The 20,208-nt window shown below is 37.1% G+C and overlaps 1 protein-coding gene across 1 annotated transcript in view; it reads right to left on the bottom strand.

Annotated features, from left to right (window-relative positions):
* LOC113229897 (zwei Ig domain protein zig-8-like) overlaps nt 1–20,208 on the bottom strand; it is a 434,645-nt gene that overhangs the window by 346,278 nt on the left and 68,159 nt on the right. The window contains exon 2 of the mRNA XM_026463586.1: nt 14,740–14,912. Within this exon, the coding sequence (XP_026319371.1) occupies nt 14,740–14,912 (173 nt within the window). The remainder of the gene's footprint in view (nt 1–14,739; nt 14,913–20,208) is intronic.

Raw genomic sequence — 20,208 nt, 5'->3', positions numbered from 1 at the left:
CAGTAAATGTTCTCTATTTCTATTTAGACGACGAATTTTATAAATTTTATTTAATATAGTACAACTACAGATAACAAACGCCAAATAACTCTTACAATTATTACATTTGTAACATTGTAAATTACATTATCACAATAAAGAGAAAAATATGAAAGCAAATACTGTCACTGTTTTTTGCTTTCCTTGTAGTACAGTAGTGTTTTGCAAGAAACGACGTAATTATTCTGAATGTCATTGTAGGACCATAAAATTTATGCTATTGTACATACGATCGAGGCATTCATTTTTATGACACATTGTTTTTTTTTGTCAGCGGTGTTTTTATGCCAAAAACCTATTGCCTATGTTCTAATGATGTTAGTTTTTTTCGTGAATTTGATAGTTCCATTTTACCCTAAGCTATAACTCAGAAGCCTGCTGCTTTGCAGCTCTGCTGCAAACTCAACGTACAAAAAACAGTCCTTCAGCTTGTTTCGTGTGGTGATTTCTTAGTCCACTATAATTTATAGTACCTACGATACTTCTGTTAATGTTTCGATTCTTATCAATGCCATACTCTATTGCTTGTACGAAGCACATTCCAACAACAAGTGAAATAATCTGCAACTTCTCCGCGTTTTTCGTGTTTTTATTATTGTAAAAAGAGTTTTTTCTATAATATCTAGTGACGGGACGAACAGGTCATGCGCCTGATGGTAAGCTACACGCCTGTCCATAACAGTTGCAGTGCCACTCAGAGCTTCAAATCGCAAAGATCTGAGGGGTACTCCCACTGCGCCCGTCACCCTGATACATAAGTTGACAAGTCCCATAAGTCAACTTCACCAGCACCCTTACCTTTCAAAACCGGAACACAGTAACGCTAACATTACTGCTTGGTGGCAGAAATAGGAAACTTTAGACGAACTCTTTCACAAGAAGCTCTACTGCTTACGAAAAGTAAAAAAACAGTGTCTACGAAAATACACTGTTTTCTCTGAAAACTTTGCAACTTATACTCTTTATTGAAACGTGTTTAGTTTTCAGCGTTATTATTTGAAAAACACCGCCATCGTCCAGTAAAAAAATTATAAAAAAGAAATTTTGAAGCCTTTTTCTAATTTTAATCTGTGATCCAGCCTATCAAGTGTGGCTGGCAGGTCAGACGCCAATCGACAGACGCCGTTTAGCAAATTGTTGTGGACTGCTGGACTGTCTAATAAAGTCTACTCTAATAAATAAAACCTTAATGTGGCCCTTCTTCCATTTTTAGCACCCTATTAAGTAAGAAGTATGTTGAGTGTGTGCGTTATAAGAATCATCTCGAAACGACACTTTGCATAAAACCAACCGGCAGACAAAACAAATCTTACGCATTATACCAGCGCGAGTAATTCAAGCCATTATTCAGTAACGAGAGTCTCTCATGACGTTTTCCATGTTAATTTTTGCTCTAAGTTTTGAACACATCCCCCACCCCATCGTGTCCTCGAAACCGCACGTGTGCCCTTGAAAACATAACTAAAATTACAATAATTTAAGATTATATATGTTGGATTAATATCCTGTTATAATTAACACTCAGATTACACTACGAATCCTTATGCAAACTTAGTCGACGTATACCGATATTCGGGAATGAGGAAATTGATCGAGGAATACGGGGAAACCACACCAAAGTACCAAAACACCAAAGTAAACACCAAAGTGACTCTAAAATTGGTCACTGACTAAAAAAAAATTAGCATATTGTATTCCTGGGGTTAATTGACAGTGTATTCTATTTTATTTATATTTTTTTTTAATAATAACACACACACTCAACATAGCCCCGCACTAGGGAAACCCTGTGTCGCGGGTGCCATGGACACACATATAGACAAACACAATTTACACCCAAACTCACGAGAGAAACAAATGTAGGTCATACAAATATTTCTCCCGGCCCGGGAATCGATCCTGGGACCTCTGCGTGGCAGACCGGCATGGTAACCGTTCGGCCACAGAGGCAGTTAAGTTCAGTCTTTTTGAATTTTATAACAAGCAATTTGTAAATTTTACTAATAAAAAGTAATTATTTATGTTGACACGGGTTTAAATAAAGCCAATAGCACACTTAATGTGCTTCAAAAACTCATTTTTACATGATCGTAATAATGTAACTTGTCCAGCCCACATTAGGCAACAATAAACGAGTACGTTACTCCGAAAAATTAACATATCATTTCATCACTTTGGCACGCATGTTCCACACTTCGGCATGGCGGCTACTGCTAGCATAGATATAATACCATACTAGTCTGCTAGTGAGGCGAGTAGCGGCAATAATTTCTGGGTCACAATAATGTACACCATCAATACATTAAGAAGAGGATCCCCATCATTGTCATTCCAGGGCCTCGTACTAGGGATCGTGACCGGCGGGTTGTTTCTGTGTTTTCCGTATCAAATAGAATGTTAACACATTTTGCATCCATTTAGTGACTATATGGGAAATATATTCTGTCAGTTTCTCGGAAGTTGTGATACGGATCTCATCACTTTGTTATTGAGTGTGTGATAAGATCCTCAGAGAATAGGTTCTGCCAACGCGTTTCATACTAACTAAGTTCTCTCGTATTTCGGGTATTAACTATTCAAATTTATTGACATTTAGTCGAACTGATCTATCAATATTGATATTCGCTATTTATCACTTTCCTGTAAATTAAGTAATTTCCAAATTACACAGATTCAGTAGATACTGATCGTAACTTCCATACAAAACGTGAAGACAATGAAGCATTTCCCATAGGTTTTGCACAAATAAAGTTCTTACATTCAAAAGATACTTCGACAAATCTACTCCCCTTAAGTCTCCTATGCGTGGAATATAACTGGCTTCAATCTCGAATACATCACAATCCTGGTCGACCTCTTCAAGGCGTCAGAGACCTTATATTTTTTAAATAAGTGCGCATTTGACCTCCATCCCACCTGATGGAAAGTGGTGATGAGGTCCACGATGTAGCATGCACACCTAAATAATGCCTGAATAGGCATCTCTCTCTCTCTCTCACCTTATATGTCCAAGTTATAGCGCTCGGGGAATAAGTTCGCAGGTAGGGAATTCCACTCTCTAGCCGCTCGCCATATAAATGTGGAAGCGAAACGCTTCGTGCGAATTCTGGGAATATCTACAACATAGGGGAGGAACCCCAGCCCGCGTCTAGTCCCCCGATGATGGAAAGGGGAAGGCGGAATCAAATTATGCAATTCCATAGCACACTCACCGTGATACATCCTGTAGAATATCGACAAGCAGGCACCTGACGGTGATCTTCAAGGCTTTGCAGCTTCGCCTCTACCAATTCCGAGTCACTTATATGCCTCTTGACACGCTTGCCGATAGAATCCAAGGTGGCCAGTTAGTATTTAGTAGAGCCATCCCATAAGTGTCAGCAGTACTCCATACACAATTGTACGATATTGTGCTTGGTACAGCTGAAGCAACTAACTGTCCCGGTGTGAAGTAACGCCTCACTTTGGAAAGGATACCAAGCTTCCTCGCTGCATTTTTGGCCATGGATTCAATGTATCTGCCGAAATATTAGTTGCAGTAGAGCACCTTAGAAACAGTAGAGCTCCTTGTGAACAAGTTCGTCCAGGAAAGTACTGCCACCTTACTAACGTGAGCATTACTGCGTTTCGGTTTTGAAGGGCTAGGGTGCGGGTGAAATTACAGGCACATAGGACTTTTCAACGTATGTCTCAGAATAACGGGCTCAGTGGGAGTGCCCCTCTGATTTTTGCGATTTAAAGTTCTGAGCGGCACTGCCACGTTATGGACAGGCTTGTCGCTTACCTGCAGGCGCACAATTTGTTCGTCTCGTCCCTTGTCTCTGAGGTTGGGAACTTCACATGTTTTTCACCGGTTGTAAACTTTTGACATGTAGGCATTGCTATCAAACATTAACAAACGTAGCTTAGAAATTTAAGTCATATGCGAACGAAGCAAACGTTTTCCCAGTGGACTACCAGTACTCTACATATACATACATATGTACAACGTGTATATTTCTAGAAAAAGCAATTCCAATTTATTTCGACACAGCAGTGAGTCGGGAAATCTCATATTGCATTCATACAATTCAAATTATATTGATATTATTCCTTCAGAATGTTTATCTTGTTCTTCAACATTCATTTCGCCATGTCACAGACTATTTAATAAAATGCGTAAATTCAGCAATTGTGAAGGACTTCAAAGAAAGCGAGCGACCCTTTTGTATCATTGGGCGGGCGTTATTGCCGCGGGAAGTGTAATTAAGGCGGTGTACTTTTTACTCCTGAGATAATCGTTTTGTTACACCTATTGCGCTTATGACAACGGTAAATACTGATATGAACTAGCACTCGTATACCTACTGGGAAAAAAGAACATTCCTAATAAAACCCACAAGTCACCTTTGTCAACTCAGAGACAATTTATTTCCACCCTGACCGTTCCTCTGTCGATGTACTAGAAAATTCGGAACATTCCATGCGTATGTCGTACTCTAATAATAATAAAATAATAATAATAAAAATAAAGTGAACTTTTATGACTCTTCCATTTCAACATACGAGGGTTAGCGCCTAATTTCGTTCGTAGAATCTTTAACTCTGTCTCCTGGAAAGTCATCATTTTGTAGATATGACCTTATTACAGCATGTGTACGATTACATTGACTTATGATTCGGAGGATCAGCTGTGCTTTATCCATCTTGATGCATACAGCAAAGGAATGGAATACACCACCGTGTACCTCGGAAGCTACAATATTGGGCTGTTAATGCTAGACTGAACAGGGTTTTGCTAGATGATCGCTGGACATCGCCCCTTAACTCCAGGTGAGATTTTAAACAAGCGTTTGTCTATTATGACTGCTACCCAGGGGTCCCGGGTTTGATTCCCCGGCCGGGAGAAATATTTGTGTGGCCTATTTTTCTCGTGACTTTGGGAGTAATTTATAGTTGAGAATGTGTGTGTCCTTGGCACCCGCGGTACAGGATGTCCCAAGTGCGGGGCTATGAGTGTGTACGTTATTATTAGGTACTATTGTTAATATATACAGATTCATTTTTAATCTTAACTAAGCGCACAAATGTTTTGCAATTTTCATAAAGTAAAAATTTTTTGTTTGTAATTCCCAAAAGCGGTGGGATCATGGTAATTATTTTTAACCGCACACCTTTTTTTAACCGAGTAACCGGGCCGCGTGGAAAAAGTGTTCGCGGTGAAAGCCCGTTTATTCACAATAATAATTTTAATAGTGAAAATATCTGAAATAGCCCTTTTGGTTTAATGGTATGATAAGACATGATGTTTTAGATTAATTAATATATCAATAATTAAAGATACGAAACTACGTTGTATAGACGCTAATCATGTTACAAACATATTATTTCATGTACAAAATTGGTTTAATGAAATGCCGTACGTATATTCATTTTATGTTCTTATCACAACATAAATAACAATTAATTAGTGATACAAAGATCGAACACTAAGAAAAATTCCTTCGATCCGGCTGGATTCGAACCAACGTCTTCCAGCAAACCGTGGCAGACGTTGGTTCGCCAACTAAGCCAGTGAACGAATTAGCGGACCTTACGAATTTGTCTATGTGCTTGTTGCAGATTTTTTGACGACTTTTTTGCCATAGTGCGATCTGTGAGAAATCCAGGAAGGCTTATCATCCCTCAGACAGGTACCTTTACAGCTGTCAGCAGCTTTCTAGAGATGTCACTTGAATAACTGTATTTTTTATTTTTAAATTTATTGAATATCATTGAAACAGTGATCCCAGGAATTTTTCCATAACGTCCGTTCTTTGTATTAATAATTTAACAACTTATTATTATTAAATTTAAAAATAATTACTCCACTAGTAATTTCACAAAAATAATTGAATATCATGGTGGTCAAACATCGCGACATTCAATAAACTGAGAAAAATATAAATTAATATTTTTGAAGCTACTGATTTACAACACGGCAACCGCAATACATTAACTGACATACACACAAAATTCCATACCCAAAATACACATACAGCAAACGTTATCTCCGCGGTATACCAAAAATTCCTAAAGCTTTTGGTTGCTTTAAACTTAAATACGTAAACAAACCAATAAATTACCATTATCTCCCTTCATTGAATTAACACCCTACCCCTTCAAGTAATAATAATTAAAATCTATCGCAATTTTGCTCCCCACCCATCTGTAGGTACCAGGCATAGATAACTTCCTAAGGTTATCTATGGTACCAGGGCATCAAAGGGTGATAGAGAGACGACATTTAATTGCTTTGCCGTAAACGAAGGGTCGCCGTTCGGTCTTAGTTTTAGTAATTTTCGTTGCGATTGTGAGAAATTTAGAATTCTTCGAATTAAGACAAGCTTTGACGTCCGCGCTGCCTTTGTCTCAACAAAGGACTAGTAATTTCGGAGAATGTTTTTGATAAACTTATGGTAATGGTTCTATGTGTTTAGTAGCTAAAAGCTTCATGTGCGGAAAATATCAGAGAAAAGTTTAAGGAGACTGGTCATGATCACGACTGTGGCCTCACAGTACGTACGCACATTATAATATAATTCATAATTAAGACTACGTGTTTAATAAAGGCGATTGAAAGACGACATGCCCGTAGATTCTACAGAAATTTGATTCAAAAAGTAATCCATATCATAATCCATTCAGTTCATTTGAAAGGAGCAATCCCTAGAGTTTCTTGCTCATTTTTCTCATGGACGTCAGTATAGCGAACGAATAGTAGCTTAAAAAATTACGTTTTCAATTGTAAACTTATTTTACCTATGGAATAAATGATTATTTGATTTTGACTTGTTAGACATATATTTTATTTTATGTATGTATCTCAATATCAGAATATGAAAAATAATGTGAAAGGACACAGGGAAAAGTTAATGTGAAGCAAAATAAACAATCAAAAAACACAAAATATTACCAAAATGCGACGAAGTCCAATAATAAATGAATTACAATTTCTTTGAAAGAAATTCCTTTACTCGCGTAGAATTTATTAACCAATAAAAAGAGTTTCAGTCGATTGTAAAACATTTTGTTGTTTGAAACATCTGAACTCCATCATCGTCCTCATCCGTCCCATTGCTGAGTACGACTGGGCACTGAAAAGAAGATTTAAGGCGTAATATTATCGGTGGCTGCGTAGGGTTTAAAGCGTTACCTCACACGCTCCAGTTAGAAATCCATTTCATCATATTTTATTCAGAAATAAAATACACTCTCTAACTGTTTAATAAGCTCTAAGTCCCTGCCGTTTTTACACAAAACACGGGAAAGAAAATTTTGTTGAAATATCTCTAAAAATAATAATCGAAAGAAAATGTACTTTTCGTAGAGAGTAAAAAACGAAAATTTTCCCCAACTTTGCAATTTTTTTTCTGAGCGAAGTTTAGTGAATCATGTTTCGTGCCCCCTCGCCCACATCTTCTGTTTTCATTACCAATGAAAACAAAAAAGTTGAATTCGCTGGGCAGCTTCACTGTTAAATTGTACTTGATGAGAAAGACATGGCATTGTTCTGCCGCACACAAGAAAACAGTCCAGTCTCAGTTTTACCCAACAGATTTAATAGATGAATTAGTAAAGGCAAACGTTACATAACAACGGTGCGTAATAATAAACCCCTCATAAAATCAATATATGAAATGAGTACGTATAATTTAAACCATTAACGGACATTATATTAAGTAATCGAGAGAGTACGGTGGTAGTCCAATGGGAGAACGATTGTTCTCAATCAACGGTTCGATTCCCTATAGCAGCATGTAACTATAACTTCATCTAAGTTACGTGTGTTGGTATCTTGTAGCATTATGTCTCGCTGACACTGAATCACACGTCCTGGAAAATTTTGTGACTCCAGTTATCACCAGCGTCTGCCTGTGTCCGGCAATAAGACTTGTCATGAATTAATAATATTTTTTTTATGATCCTAATGATGATATTCAGGAACAAAAGGCGTTCCATGAATAGACGTCTGTCAAGTAATAATACTCCTACATGGTATTCTCAAGGTCATGCATGTATGAAACACTTTTAGGTACATATGTGACATAACAACAATACATCTGTTCCGTCGTCACCGGTGCATGCATTGAGGGAAGCCGGTGACCGACGCAGCGTACACCCGCCGCCACCGCCGCCACCAACGCCGCCGCCGCCGCCCGCCCTGCCGACGCCGGCAAATGCTAGCAGGCCATTTTCATGGGCAATTAGACGAAGCCTACGCTCCATGCTTTCATTGGACAGTATGTAGAACTATATACAAATACTAATTTACAGCAATGTTAACTATGACTTACGTCATCCTAAAGTGAGTAAATTCTTTGGAGTCTCCGGTAGAAATGGGTGTTCCGCAAGGCTCAATACTTGGACCATTCTTATTTCTCATTTATAGTAATGATCTGCTATTATTTGTTAAGGTCAATTGCGAAGTAATATTGTTTGCTGTGGACACAGCCTTGATTTTTAAAACAGACAGACATGACTTTAACTACGATCATATTAATGATACCCTCTCTAAAGTAGCTTTATTAGTTTAATGTTAACAATTTATTGCTTAATGCCAAGAAGACAAAGTGAGTTAAATTTGAATTAACGGGCGCAAAATCGACTAGTTCAAGCATAGAAATAAACGGAGAAAAGTAAGACATTGTTAATAAAGCAGTCTTCTTGGGAGTGATCTTAGACAGTAAACTTCAATGGTTCTTAGCTTATATTGTGACATTTTGAGGTGTAAATTTATTTTACCTATGCAATAATGAATTCTTTGACTTTGACTAAAGAAAGACGAGTGATAAATATTCTTAACTTTTTTAATTATTTTTTTTTTTCGTTCTGATATCATTTTGTCATCTTGGTTCATTTTACAATTATTATTAATATCAACTCACAATGAATATAGTAGTAATTCATAAATATATTTAACTGCCTCTGTTGCCGAACGGTTGCTAAGGTAGGCTGCCAAACAGACGTCCCGAGTTCAATTCCCGAGCCGAGAGAAATTATTATATGGTCTACATTTACTTCTCTCGCGAGTTTGGGTGCTATTTGTGTGCGTCCATGGCACCTGCGATACATAGTCTCCCTAGTACGGTGCTTTGAGCATGTGTGTGTGTACGTTATTTATATAAGTGCCAGACAACCACAACAATTACCTGGATTCAAACTGGGGAATTCCCTGTACAATGAGTACCATAACAACGGAATTCTGGGGCATTTCCCTGAACACCGAGATCAGAACTAGAGCAAATTGGTCCTACCGGGAAGAGAACTCGGGACCTCCGCATCCAGCGCCCACAATATAAGCCTAACGGCCACCTACCTATTAATACGTTTTCAAAAGTTATTAAACATAAACTTTGACCCGGCATTGTACTTTGTATTGTAAACCTTACTTTCAACTTCTATACAACCAGAGCTTCCATAAAGAAATGAGTCATTATTGAAAAATATCCGTGTACAATATAAAGTATATTTTAAAACTTACAAGTATTTTCATTTACAATGTACGGAAAGTGCAATTGACAACGGAGTCGGACATAAAACCGACAAATTACATTTCAAGGAACCACACTCGACTGCTAAAATCAATATTCGTGTTTTTTTACGGAAGTATAATAGTGAAACTGTTCGTGATACGACACAAAACTAAATCTAACGTAAAGTAACAAGTTTTTACATTTAAGCCACTTCACGTCTCTTTGATTTTGAAATAAAACACAATATTTGACAACATCGCGCGCCGCGGTTGGGGCGGAAGTCTCCATGAATATTCATCGTCGCTGTTTTGCACAAGCCCCTTTACAGCCTCTAATGCCGGGATCATTTGCTTTAATTATAAAAACATTGTCAATTAAATTTGTAATTTTTTTTGTAAGCCCTTAATGTCCGATTGTCTATTGGGAGCTTTCGGAAATGTGTTGCGAATGACGCTTAAAATCGTGACAAAATTTCATTACCGAATCTAATAAGACGTTTGTGGAAGTAGTAGGTTAAATGGGACAATTAAATGTTTGTTTTAGAGTTTAATGTCCAGAGTTGAGATATCATTAAAAAAAATTACAATATCTTATATTTCAAACATTTTAGATCGAGAATACAAGAATTAGAATATAGTTGTAGTTTCGCAAAACGTTTATTTTAAAAACTTATTAATTACACATATCTCAACTACGTATAAGAGATCAGAACCATTTAGAAAAGTGAATTCACAAAATTGGCCCTACCGGGAATCGAACCCGGGACCTCCGCATCCAGCGCCCATAAAAAAATTAGCCAATAAATAATGTGAGCATTACTGCAGTCCAGTTTTGAAGGGTAAGGGTGCTTGTGAAATTACAGGCACATGGGACTTATGAACTTACATCGCAGGGTACAGCCGCAGTAGCAGTGCCCCTCAGATCAAGAATAAAAAGCTAGAAAAAAAAATTTATTTATTAATATACTGCTGGGCACGGGTTTTCTACAACGAGGGTTCACTTCCAATATTTTTGGATCTTAGGGAGGTATTATTCATTCTATATACATTTTCTGAAGTTTAGGTATACCTCCCAATTCCAATCGCTAGTTGTTATGGATTTGAAACATACTTTGTCTTATTTGAGAATGACCGAGGCTTGCACTCGAGAGTATTTGCACGACGCGGAGTTCTATGAAACATGAAATATACACCAGAGTTTCTAACTTAATAAAAACAATGTCCCGTAAAGATAATTTCTAGAAAACTTTTACTCTGTTTGAATACGTTGAAAGCAAGTCGTTCTGTTTGTTTTTACAAAGTGCGCCTTTTTATTTCCAAGGTAAAAGCAAGGTGCATTTATTACAACCAGTTTTTAGTGTAAACCAAGTTGTGTTCGCTAACTGTACATTTCCAACGAATGCTAAGTTAATTTGTGAGTTAAAAAATAGCAATTCATGGTTCTTACACTTTCAGGTTATGTACAAAAAATACATTTTACTCATAGGAAATGAAACTATTTTTCCGGATTTAAATCGCGTATATTTGTATATTGTATATATATATGTATATATATATATATACAATATATATATACATATATATTTTACTTATTTCAAATTTTTGCGTATTATTATATATATATATTCATGCTATTTTTTACAAGAAAATAAGGTTACATCATTTTTTTATGATACCACATGACGGGACGAAATCGTGTATTATTTTATTTTCTCTATATCGTACTTACCTTCCACAGGTGAATATGTATCTCTTCTTGGACGACCTCTCTGGTCGAGTAGCTTGTACACCGGTTTTCATGGTGTCGCCATCTCCGGGTTCGAATCCCGGCAGGATCAACGTAGACATATCCTATATTGTCTTTTGTGTCGTTTTTCTTATTTCCATAACACAAGTGCATTAATTACTTATTTTGGTATCACAGCAACACATGTGACGTTGTCTAATATTTAATATTCTTGGAGTCTCAAGTTCTTGTGCCGACCAGACCGACCCACCGTCAGCAAATATCAGTAGTAAATGAAATAAATATTTTTGAGCTACTGCCCGTTCACTGTGCGAACTTCCCTGAAAAGAACGGGCGGAAAACTCTAGGGATTGCACTTTGAATCATATTTGTGTGGAATCTAGACTCATGTTACTTGTTTTTCCATACATCTTTATCTAGCACGTCGTTTACAATTTCGTAATATGACTTTTCAATTAAAATACTTTTTAATGTAAATCTTAAACTTGGACGTGATAATCTTAATACATGCTCCGGAATCTTATTGTAAAAACGTACACAGTTCCCCATAAAAGAATCGCTTGAACATGAGTTTGGACTTTGTTCTAAGTTTAATATTATGGACGGTTTCTTTCTTAATTATATTATGTATATTTTTACGTACACACAAAATATTTGAGTAAATGTTCCAATACGAGTATATTATACTAATGTATATATACAAAATATCATACTAATATTTATTACGTTTAAATGTTCGAAAAGGTGAGTTAGTCTAAGTAACGATTAATCTCATGTAATATTACAAATTTATATTTTAATAAATTCATATTCAAATTCGTTCAACATTCTTGGAGACACGTTCAATGTTTAGAATTCACATACCTTATATGAGTGAAATTAATCTTTGTATATTAAAACACAAATCTTTGTATATTAAAATATATTAAAACACAATATGTTTGTTCAAACGAAACTATTATGAGTAGACGCCCTGTATAGTTGTAGTCATCGAAAAGTTTTAACTCTAATTTACACAGTTCAGTCAACTAACATGACAGTTAAATCGTTCAATTAAATTCAAACTAGTTAAACATGTAAAAGTAATTAGTCGCTACAAGTTAATTGCGATCCACACGAAATAAATGGCAAAGTTTGATTATAGTGTATCTGTTTTATTATTATATACATATTCACGCCTGAGAGATAAGTTTAAAGAGATTAACTTCTTACACTAGCGTCACAGTACATTTATGAAAATGTATTTATGTTAAGAAGAACATAGTATAATTTAATGGCAGGTTGTACTGCCACCATACCTATTTCTGCTACCAAGCAATAATGTCATCAATTACAGGCACTTGTCAAGTTATATCTCAGGGTGACGGGCGCAGTGGTAGTGCCCCTCAGATCTTTGAAATTTAAAGTAGAGATGAAACGGTTAGCGATTTTGGCCGGATACCGGATATCCGGTGATCACTTAGGCCGAATAGCCGGATATCCGGCCACCGGATATCTGACACACTGCCGCAAACGTGTCGCGACCGGTTTACAGCATCCGTCACCGTGATTGATTAACTACTGAATAATTGCACTTTCTCATTGACGATTTGATTTGTTGTGGTCACTTGATTTTTATAAAAACGGTTGATTTATAGGATATTACAAACAAATACATAACAGCGAAATAAAACGCATTTTTGGCAATATTTTAATATAAAAAACTGTCCTCTAAAGCTGGTCTCGTTTATGAAAGTAATAAAACCAACTTTTACCACTTGATGCAGAAAAACGTCATCATACACCGTAATTTGCCTATAATTAAATTTGAGTACAGACAACGTTATCTAATTTCATAGTTCTTTCAGTTACAAGTAATAAACAGATTGTCAACGATCCTGTAATTGCTGTTAATCCACTATCGTAATCAATAAATCAATTTATTTGGGATAATGATATATGTTTTTTTTCTCAGTTGTAAACATCCGGTATCTGGTCAGATATTGTTCTACTATCGGGTATCCGGCCATAAAGTAAAAATAGGCCGGATAGGCCGGATACCGGATAATTACCGCACATCCGTTTCATGTCTAATTTAAAGCTCTGAGTGGCACTGTAACTATTATGGACAGGCATGTAGCTTACCATCAGCATTGCCTCCTCCACTACCACCAGTCTCTTCATACATGCCCGTTTATTCTTCGTACTTTTAAACCGACCTATTTCAAGGACATCCCTAATAAGTACGCCGAGGTTTACCTCTTCCCACGCCTCTATCCACATTTACTCTATAAGTATGAACCGTCAATCTACCAACGTTTTATTACATGCCGAAGAAAACCACAAAATTCAATCTTGTATTTTTGGCGAAACGTTCATTCGACCAAAAGTTCCAAGTTGTGCGGCTGGTTCATAAACAAAATGCATTTGATTTGCAGTTGAATATTAGGTGTGGTATAAATGTGTGTACACGAAATTCAAAGGTAGTATATTTAATATTGGGTTACAGTATTGGGATAACGGAGTCGATCAAATCTCCCACATTTGCAATTGATGGAGGCTTTCTTTATTCTATTGTGACAAATCACGGTATAACAAAAAGCAATTTTACGATGTTATTTTTTACGCAATAAAACCCCATACACTTGTATGTGATTGATAAAGGATTTGACGGGTTGTTGAACGAAACAGAAATGTCACGTTGTCGATGTTTTTTCTGACATACACAGCCCGTTTACGATTCAACACGAAACGTTTACGTGGAGTTTAGGTTCTCTACAAGTACACTCTATAACATAAAGTAAAAGCACGGCGTGCTCCGGTGACACGCTGCGTTTTGCTTCTCCAAGTATTTTGAAACGAGACCGAAGCTGTGTCAACGAAGAACGTAAGGCAAGAAAATTGCATTCCGCTCAGACACTTAGCAGCACTAGAGCACTCAGGCAAGAACGTACTTTGAAATAGTAAATATTTATGCACGTAAAGGAAGTTCAATTTATGCACGTCACGTTAAGCATATAAAAAAATAGTTTGCTATTTGTTTTAAAATTCAAGACTAATATCTCAGCCGGTCTGAACTGAGTGAAGGCATTAATAATTCAGTGCGACCGCTCGCGGTATGGGAACATGTGCTGAACGAATCAATACGTCGATTTCTATTTGCATTTATAACGTTGCCGGTGGATATGGATTAATCTTAATGCGGTTTTTATCATGATTGATATTACCAGTAAAGGCAAACATATACCCATAAATAAAGTAGTAAGGAACATCTAGGAACTTGCACTCGTTTGATTGTATTACTATGGTTAAAGAATCTTGTTTTTTTCAAGGGTCTTTTCAAAGTGGACGCCAGGGCCTTTGTGTGATAGAGATGCTTTCAAACGCAAATGTTAGAAAGATATTCGTCCGGAATAACTTAAACACTGAAAAGGTGCTTTTAAAAACAGTATTATTGTATAAGACGTGTGCACGCACTCACCGTTCTATTGCCGAGGTTGCGTACGCGGCAGCTGAGATAGGCGGACTTGCCCACGAGCGCTGTAACGTTGCGCGGCGTAGCGGCGTCGAATGAGGGCGCCAGCCGCCCTGCGCCCGCGCCTCCCGCTGGCAGCGCGTTTACAGAACCCGCCCCGCCCGCCACGTCGCACACGCCTGGGAACAATCATCGTTAACTTGTCAAACTTCATTAGTATAATTGAAAAACAAAATTAATTAATACATTTATGTCTTAAACCTAAAAATAATTTGTATTAACAGTGTACATTAGTTCAGTAATTAATGTCACCTCCTCAATTCAACAAAGTCGCTCGAAACCGCAAAAGCATACGCAGTGAAAAAACATTACGGAGCAGTAGATGACCACCGTCCACGCGTGCTTCGGTGCGTATCTGAATCGGGTCGGACGCGAAGCAACGACGCAGTGCCACCACTGTGGGAAGGACCAGGATTACGCCCAGCACACCCTGGACGAGTGCCACGCGTGGGCGCTCGAGTGGAACACCCTGGTTGTCCGGATCCGACGAGATCTCTCTGCGCCAGGCATAGTGATGTTCTGGCGGACCAAGAGTCCCCTGAGGCAGTGGTCTCATTCTGTGAAGCGGTGATGCTGCAGGAAGAGGTCGCCAGTGATCGGGAGAGGGCCGATACCGCTCGGATCGGAGCGGGGGCTCAGTTTGCCAGTAAGTTTGGCAACTGCGAGAAGGACGATAGGGTGGTGTTGCCTACTTCATGAGGAGGGGGAGGGGAAGAACGTAGCTTCTCCCAGGTGCTGAGTGGGTTCCGAAGCACAAGTCGATTCCGGATCCCTCCCACTAGAGCACCCGAGAAGGCCAAAAGAAGAGAAGTACTACCACCATACCGATTTCTGCCGCCAAGCTGTAATATGAGCATTAACAGCGTTCCGATTTTGAAGGGTGGACGTGCGTTTACGCCCTACGTTCCGAATCCAAGAAATGATGATCCGAAATGTCACAGGGATCATTTTATCTCTAGATGCACAAGCGATAGTCATATTTTCTCGGATTCGAATGGACTTAGTGCACCGACGACATCCGAAGTGGGCCCGAGTTTTCTAGATTTGTAATCTCGGATGCAGTCCGCAAACGCGCTAAGGCTGCTGGTGAAATGACAGGCACATGGGACTTGACAACTTATGTCTCTGTGTGACGGGCACAGTGGCAGTGCCCTTCAGATCTACACGACTATCGCACGACTTGTTCGTGCCGTTGCTTGATATCATAAAAAATATACATAAATCCATGAGTACGTGTTAATATTATGTTATTTCGTCATTTACTTAAAATTCCATCATGCGAAATACATAAACCAAGTAATAAATGTTTGCATTATAACATAAAGCTGTATGTCAATAAGTAAAGGTCGTAAATCCAGCAACAAAGCCTCGAATTAAACTCGATCGCGCCATTCCCTCCGCGCTTTGGCATTGTTTTGGATTATTGCGTAATCTGTCTCTGTCTGCCTTATTATCCTTTTCATATATCTTTAATCACTTGTCTCTGTCGTATTATTGTACTGAATTATATGGGTACCTACGCCAAATGCGATAAAATAAAAAGGAAGAGGTAATAATAAAAATCCTAAACAGCGGTGTTGTGTTTTTCGTTCATTGTCACGGCAATTGTCGTAAAATGTACAAGCGTATTGGTATCATTATTTTTTACTGCAACAATAAAAAATGAACGTGCTGAAGATGCATCTATAATAATTGCTTATGCATTAATAATAATTATTATTATTCATTATTCACAACTATATATTATATATATATATATATATATATATATATATATATATGTTATATATATACCCATATTATGTACAAATTACAGATATATTAGGGCACAAGAACAGAAAAATAATAGTGATAAAATAAAAATACAATGCGCTTATAAAATTCCAATTATAAGCTTGTTACTTCTTATTCCTACCGCGATGGACGGAAATCCAGTATTTAAAAGGTGTTGTGTTGTGAGCACATGCGCTCACCGAGATTATGGAGAATCCCGTTGCCGGACGCACGTAAACGGCTTCAAAAGCCGGCGACGCGAGACCTTATTATAGCGAAAAAATCAGAAATTTCGGCCTCGGCGAACATGTGATGCGATGCGCAGCAGTGTCTCGGCTTATTCATTAGAATGCGATATACATTAAACTGCACACTAATGGCGCTTATTATTGGGTTAAGTCAGTAGCAGAGATGTACATCGCTGACCCTTGGACCGCTATAAAAGTGGAGAGTTATAAATTCGAAGCCCTTTTCTGTAGTCTGTCTGTACTATACATAATGGTCTGTAGCTATGTCGAATTCTCTTGAAATTTGGTATACGGAAATCCTATGACATTGCAATAATATGGTAGGTAACCACGATTTGATGCTGAAATCAGATTAGCCTGCAGAATACCCAACTCTTCGCCTGCTTATAGTGGAACTATCATGTTTGGACCCAATATATTTTTTTTGACGAACAGATGGTGTCTTTGTTGACTTTGTGGACCACGATGTTTTCGACCGAGAAGATGGTTTAAAGCTTTTATGGACATCAAGTATACGAAGTTATACGAGTTATAAAAATGAAATTAAAATAAAATAAAACGTTAGAAAACTCAATACATCAAATTATATCAAAATTACAAAAAAGAAACTAAGATTCAAGGTGTCAAACGTACCGTTGATGTACTCTAAATTATACATAGGTATACATAAATAAAAAGTTCCATAATAACAAAAGAGTGTCTGGAAGGGTTTTTTGCCTACTTTACATATTGCATGTACATTATTTTTGTCACTAACGATGTCCCGAAACTTTGCGTAACATTTTGTTGGCGACGCACCGCCTTATCGTTTCAGGAAGTCATTGACATTGATGATCCTGTAATGCGCTTCATGTACGTACACTTTCATTCACAGATAGCCTATTCGTTAGGTAATGCTTTATTTTTAAATTTGTTTTTAGTCTATATCATTTGAGCGGTGGTAATACCCAGTTACTATTGGTTTCCAGAATTCCCTGTAGCAGCATTATGATTTCAATTTCTTTTTATTATCTTAATTTGGTTTTTACTATTGTTAGTTAATGAGGATATTCAGTTTAGAATCCCATGGTCTGTATTTCCCGGTCGATACAGCATGTGATATGACAATTGTTTCTCAATTGGGAGGTCGATGGTTCGAATCCCTACAGTGGCAAGTACTTAATACATTCATGAATGTTTAGTAGTAATATCTTTGGGTGAAGGAAAATATCGTGACAAAACCTGCACGTCAAAGAAGATTCACAGTTCTTGGCAAACAGGTGTGTGGTCCCTAATCCGCATTTAACCCTCGTTTTAGACGAGACCAGTGCCAAGCAGGGGGACATTTATGTATAAGTTGATGACGGTGATGATAAATTACATCATTTAAATAATTGCAAATGATGACCTCAACTCTTTCTGTGCCTTTACAAAATATATTATCATTTGTAACGATGTATGTGTTTCTGAAAAGCGGAATTCCATCCATTATCTGGGTCAGCTCAAAAAGTCTGCGAGATATTTGAAGGCTGATTCTATTTATAACTAGGAACAACTGTTGCTAAAGGGATTTTTCTGGAATGGTGGAAAGAACAATAGGGTCGAAGATCTCTTCGTTTAGTATTTATTGATACATAAAGCGGGTACATACATTTCAATATCTGTATTTCGGGAGACAGTGCCTTCCCGACCTATACTACACTTTACATACAAACAATATGGGATGTAATTGCAATATTTAACCGTAACTATTAATGTAATAATAAGAGTATAGTGAGCGTTTTGTGAGTATTTGATTCGAATGCAAAACGAATTTAAAGAATAGGTTACCGATTCGATTTGGGTATAATTGGGCGAAACGTTGTTTTCCGGAAAGGATGTATATTTTGACGGGTTTTAAGCGATTGCATGCTGGGTTGAAGTTAAAATGTGCTACGGATATATTGTTTCATTTTAAAATTATATATTTCATTTAAAAAAATATACACTAGTAAATGAGCTGAACATTCCTTAAAATATTTTTCTTTTTTTTTTATAATACCAAGTGATCTGAGGCGTATTGCCAGTGCGTTTGTCATCCTTAGACACGTCTCATGTGTCTGTAATTTCACCAGCACTGTTAACCCTTCAAAACTGGGACGCAGTAATATAAACAGTAAGGTTAGTAATTCATACCTTTGGTATAATAAAGCCACATGTGCGCATGCGTCAAAAGTACTTTTATCATTTAAAAGTCATGAAAATAACGAACTGCATGAAACAATTTATACATTTTGCGACTTTTTGTCTTATCTAATGCATGAAAGTTACCGACTAATTACGTTCGTTGAATTTTTAAACCTCTTTATTTCTTTCTCTTCTTTTTAAACCTTCTCTTCTGAAGAATTTTTATTTTGCAGATGTGACCTTATTACTACGAGGGTTGCAGAACTTCAGCTGTGCCAAGCACAAGTCCGGTCGTTCATGGAGTAAGGCGAATTATCCATGACCAAACTGAAGCCATCCAAAGAAGGTCCAGGTCAAGAGAACCCTTAACCGACGAGCGTGTATGAAAGCAATGATGCGTGTTGATGAGGCGTAAGATGTGTGTTAGAACCGTAGCAAATGATCTCTGCCTATCCCGATGGGAAAAAGGCGTGAAGTATATGTATGGGTATATTCACATGCACATTTCAACCTATAGTTTTTTTATTGACTTCTCTGATAGGAACACCAACAATTTAAAATTAAATAAAATAAGAATACTAACACTTGAAAGCTAATTACAGATCGCCACAAATAGAAATATAATAAGGACACTTGGTACAAAATTGAACTAACCTATTATATAAAAAGACAACATCAATTCTGAGCCGCGCTAAGAAATTCCCACTCAGAGCTCTCCTTGCCGAAATAACATTTGTATTGAAAAAATGTAAATCAAAAGTACACAGAGTATTAAAATAACACACAACCTCGTTTTGTCTGTAATAGAATGTGAGATAGAACCAAATGAATTGTTTCACTGTCCCTGACATACGTGATAGCAAATTCGGACAGTCAATTAAGCACGATGCTATTTTTATTAATATAGCAAGAGATTTATTCACTCTCACAAAACGATTTTTTTTACAATTACAGACTAGCTATTAATTAAATTGAGATTGTAATAACTGGCAACTTTTGTACGATAGCCCAGAAAAATAATAAACTTTTATATATTTTACATCTACGAGTATGTTATCCATGGTAAGATTTTTAGCACATTATAAGACAAATTTCTGCGTAGTATAAATACCAATCTCTAACAAACGAAATGTAAAATATATTTTTATTACGTACGTAACATTTAGGTTCATGTATAACTGTTGTATGTGAAGAATATAAGTACAATATTTATCGAGTTCTTAGGTTTTCGCGGTTGTTACACATAGGA

This window comes from Hyposmocoma kahamanoa, unplaced genomic scaffold (genome assembly GCF_003589595.1).
Source record: "Hyposmocoma kahamanoa isolate Upper Pololo Valley unplaced genomic scaffold, ASM358959v1 63, whole genome shotgun sequence".
In the NCBI taxonomy this organism is placed as follows: domain Eukaryota; kingdom Metazoa; phylum Arthropoda; class Insecta; order Lepidoptera; family Cosmopterigidae; genus Hyposmocoma; species Hyposmocoma kahamanoa.
The sequence above is the reverse complement of the archived record's forward strand: the minus strand, read 5'-3'. Positions and strand labels throughout refer to the sequence as shown.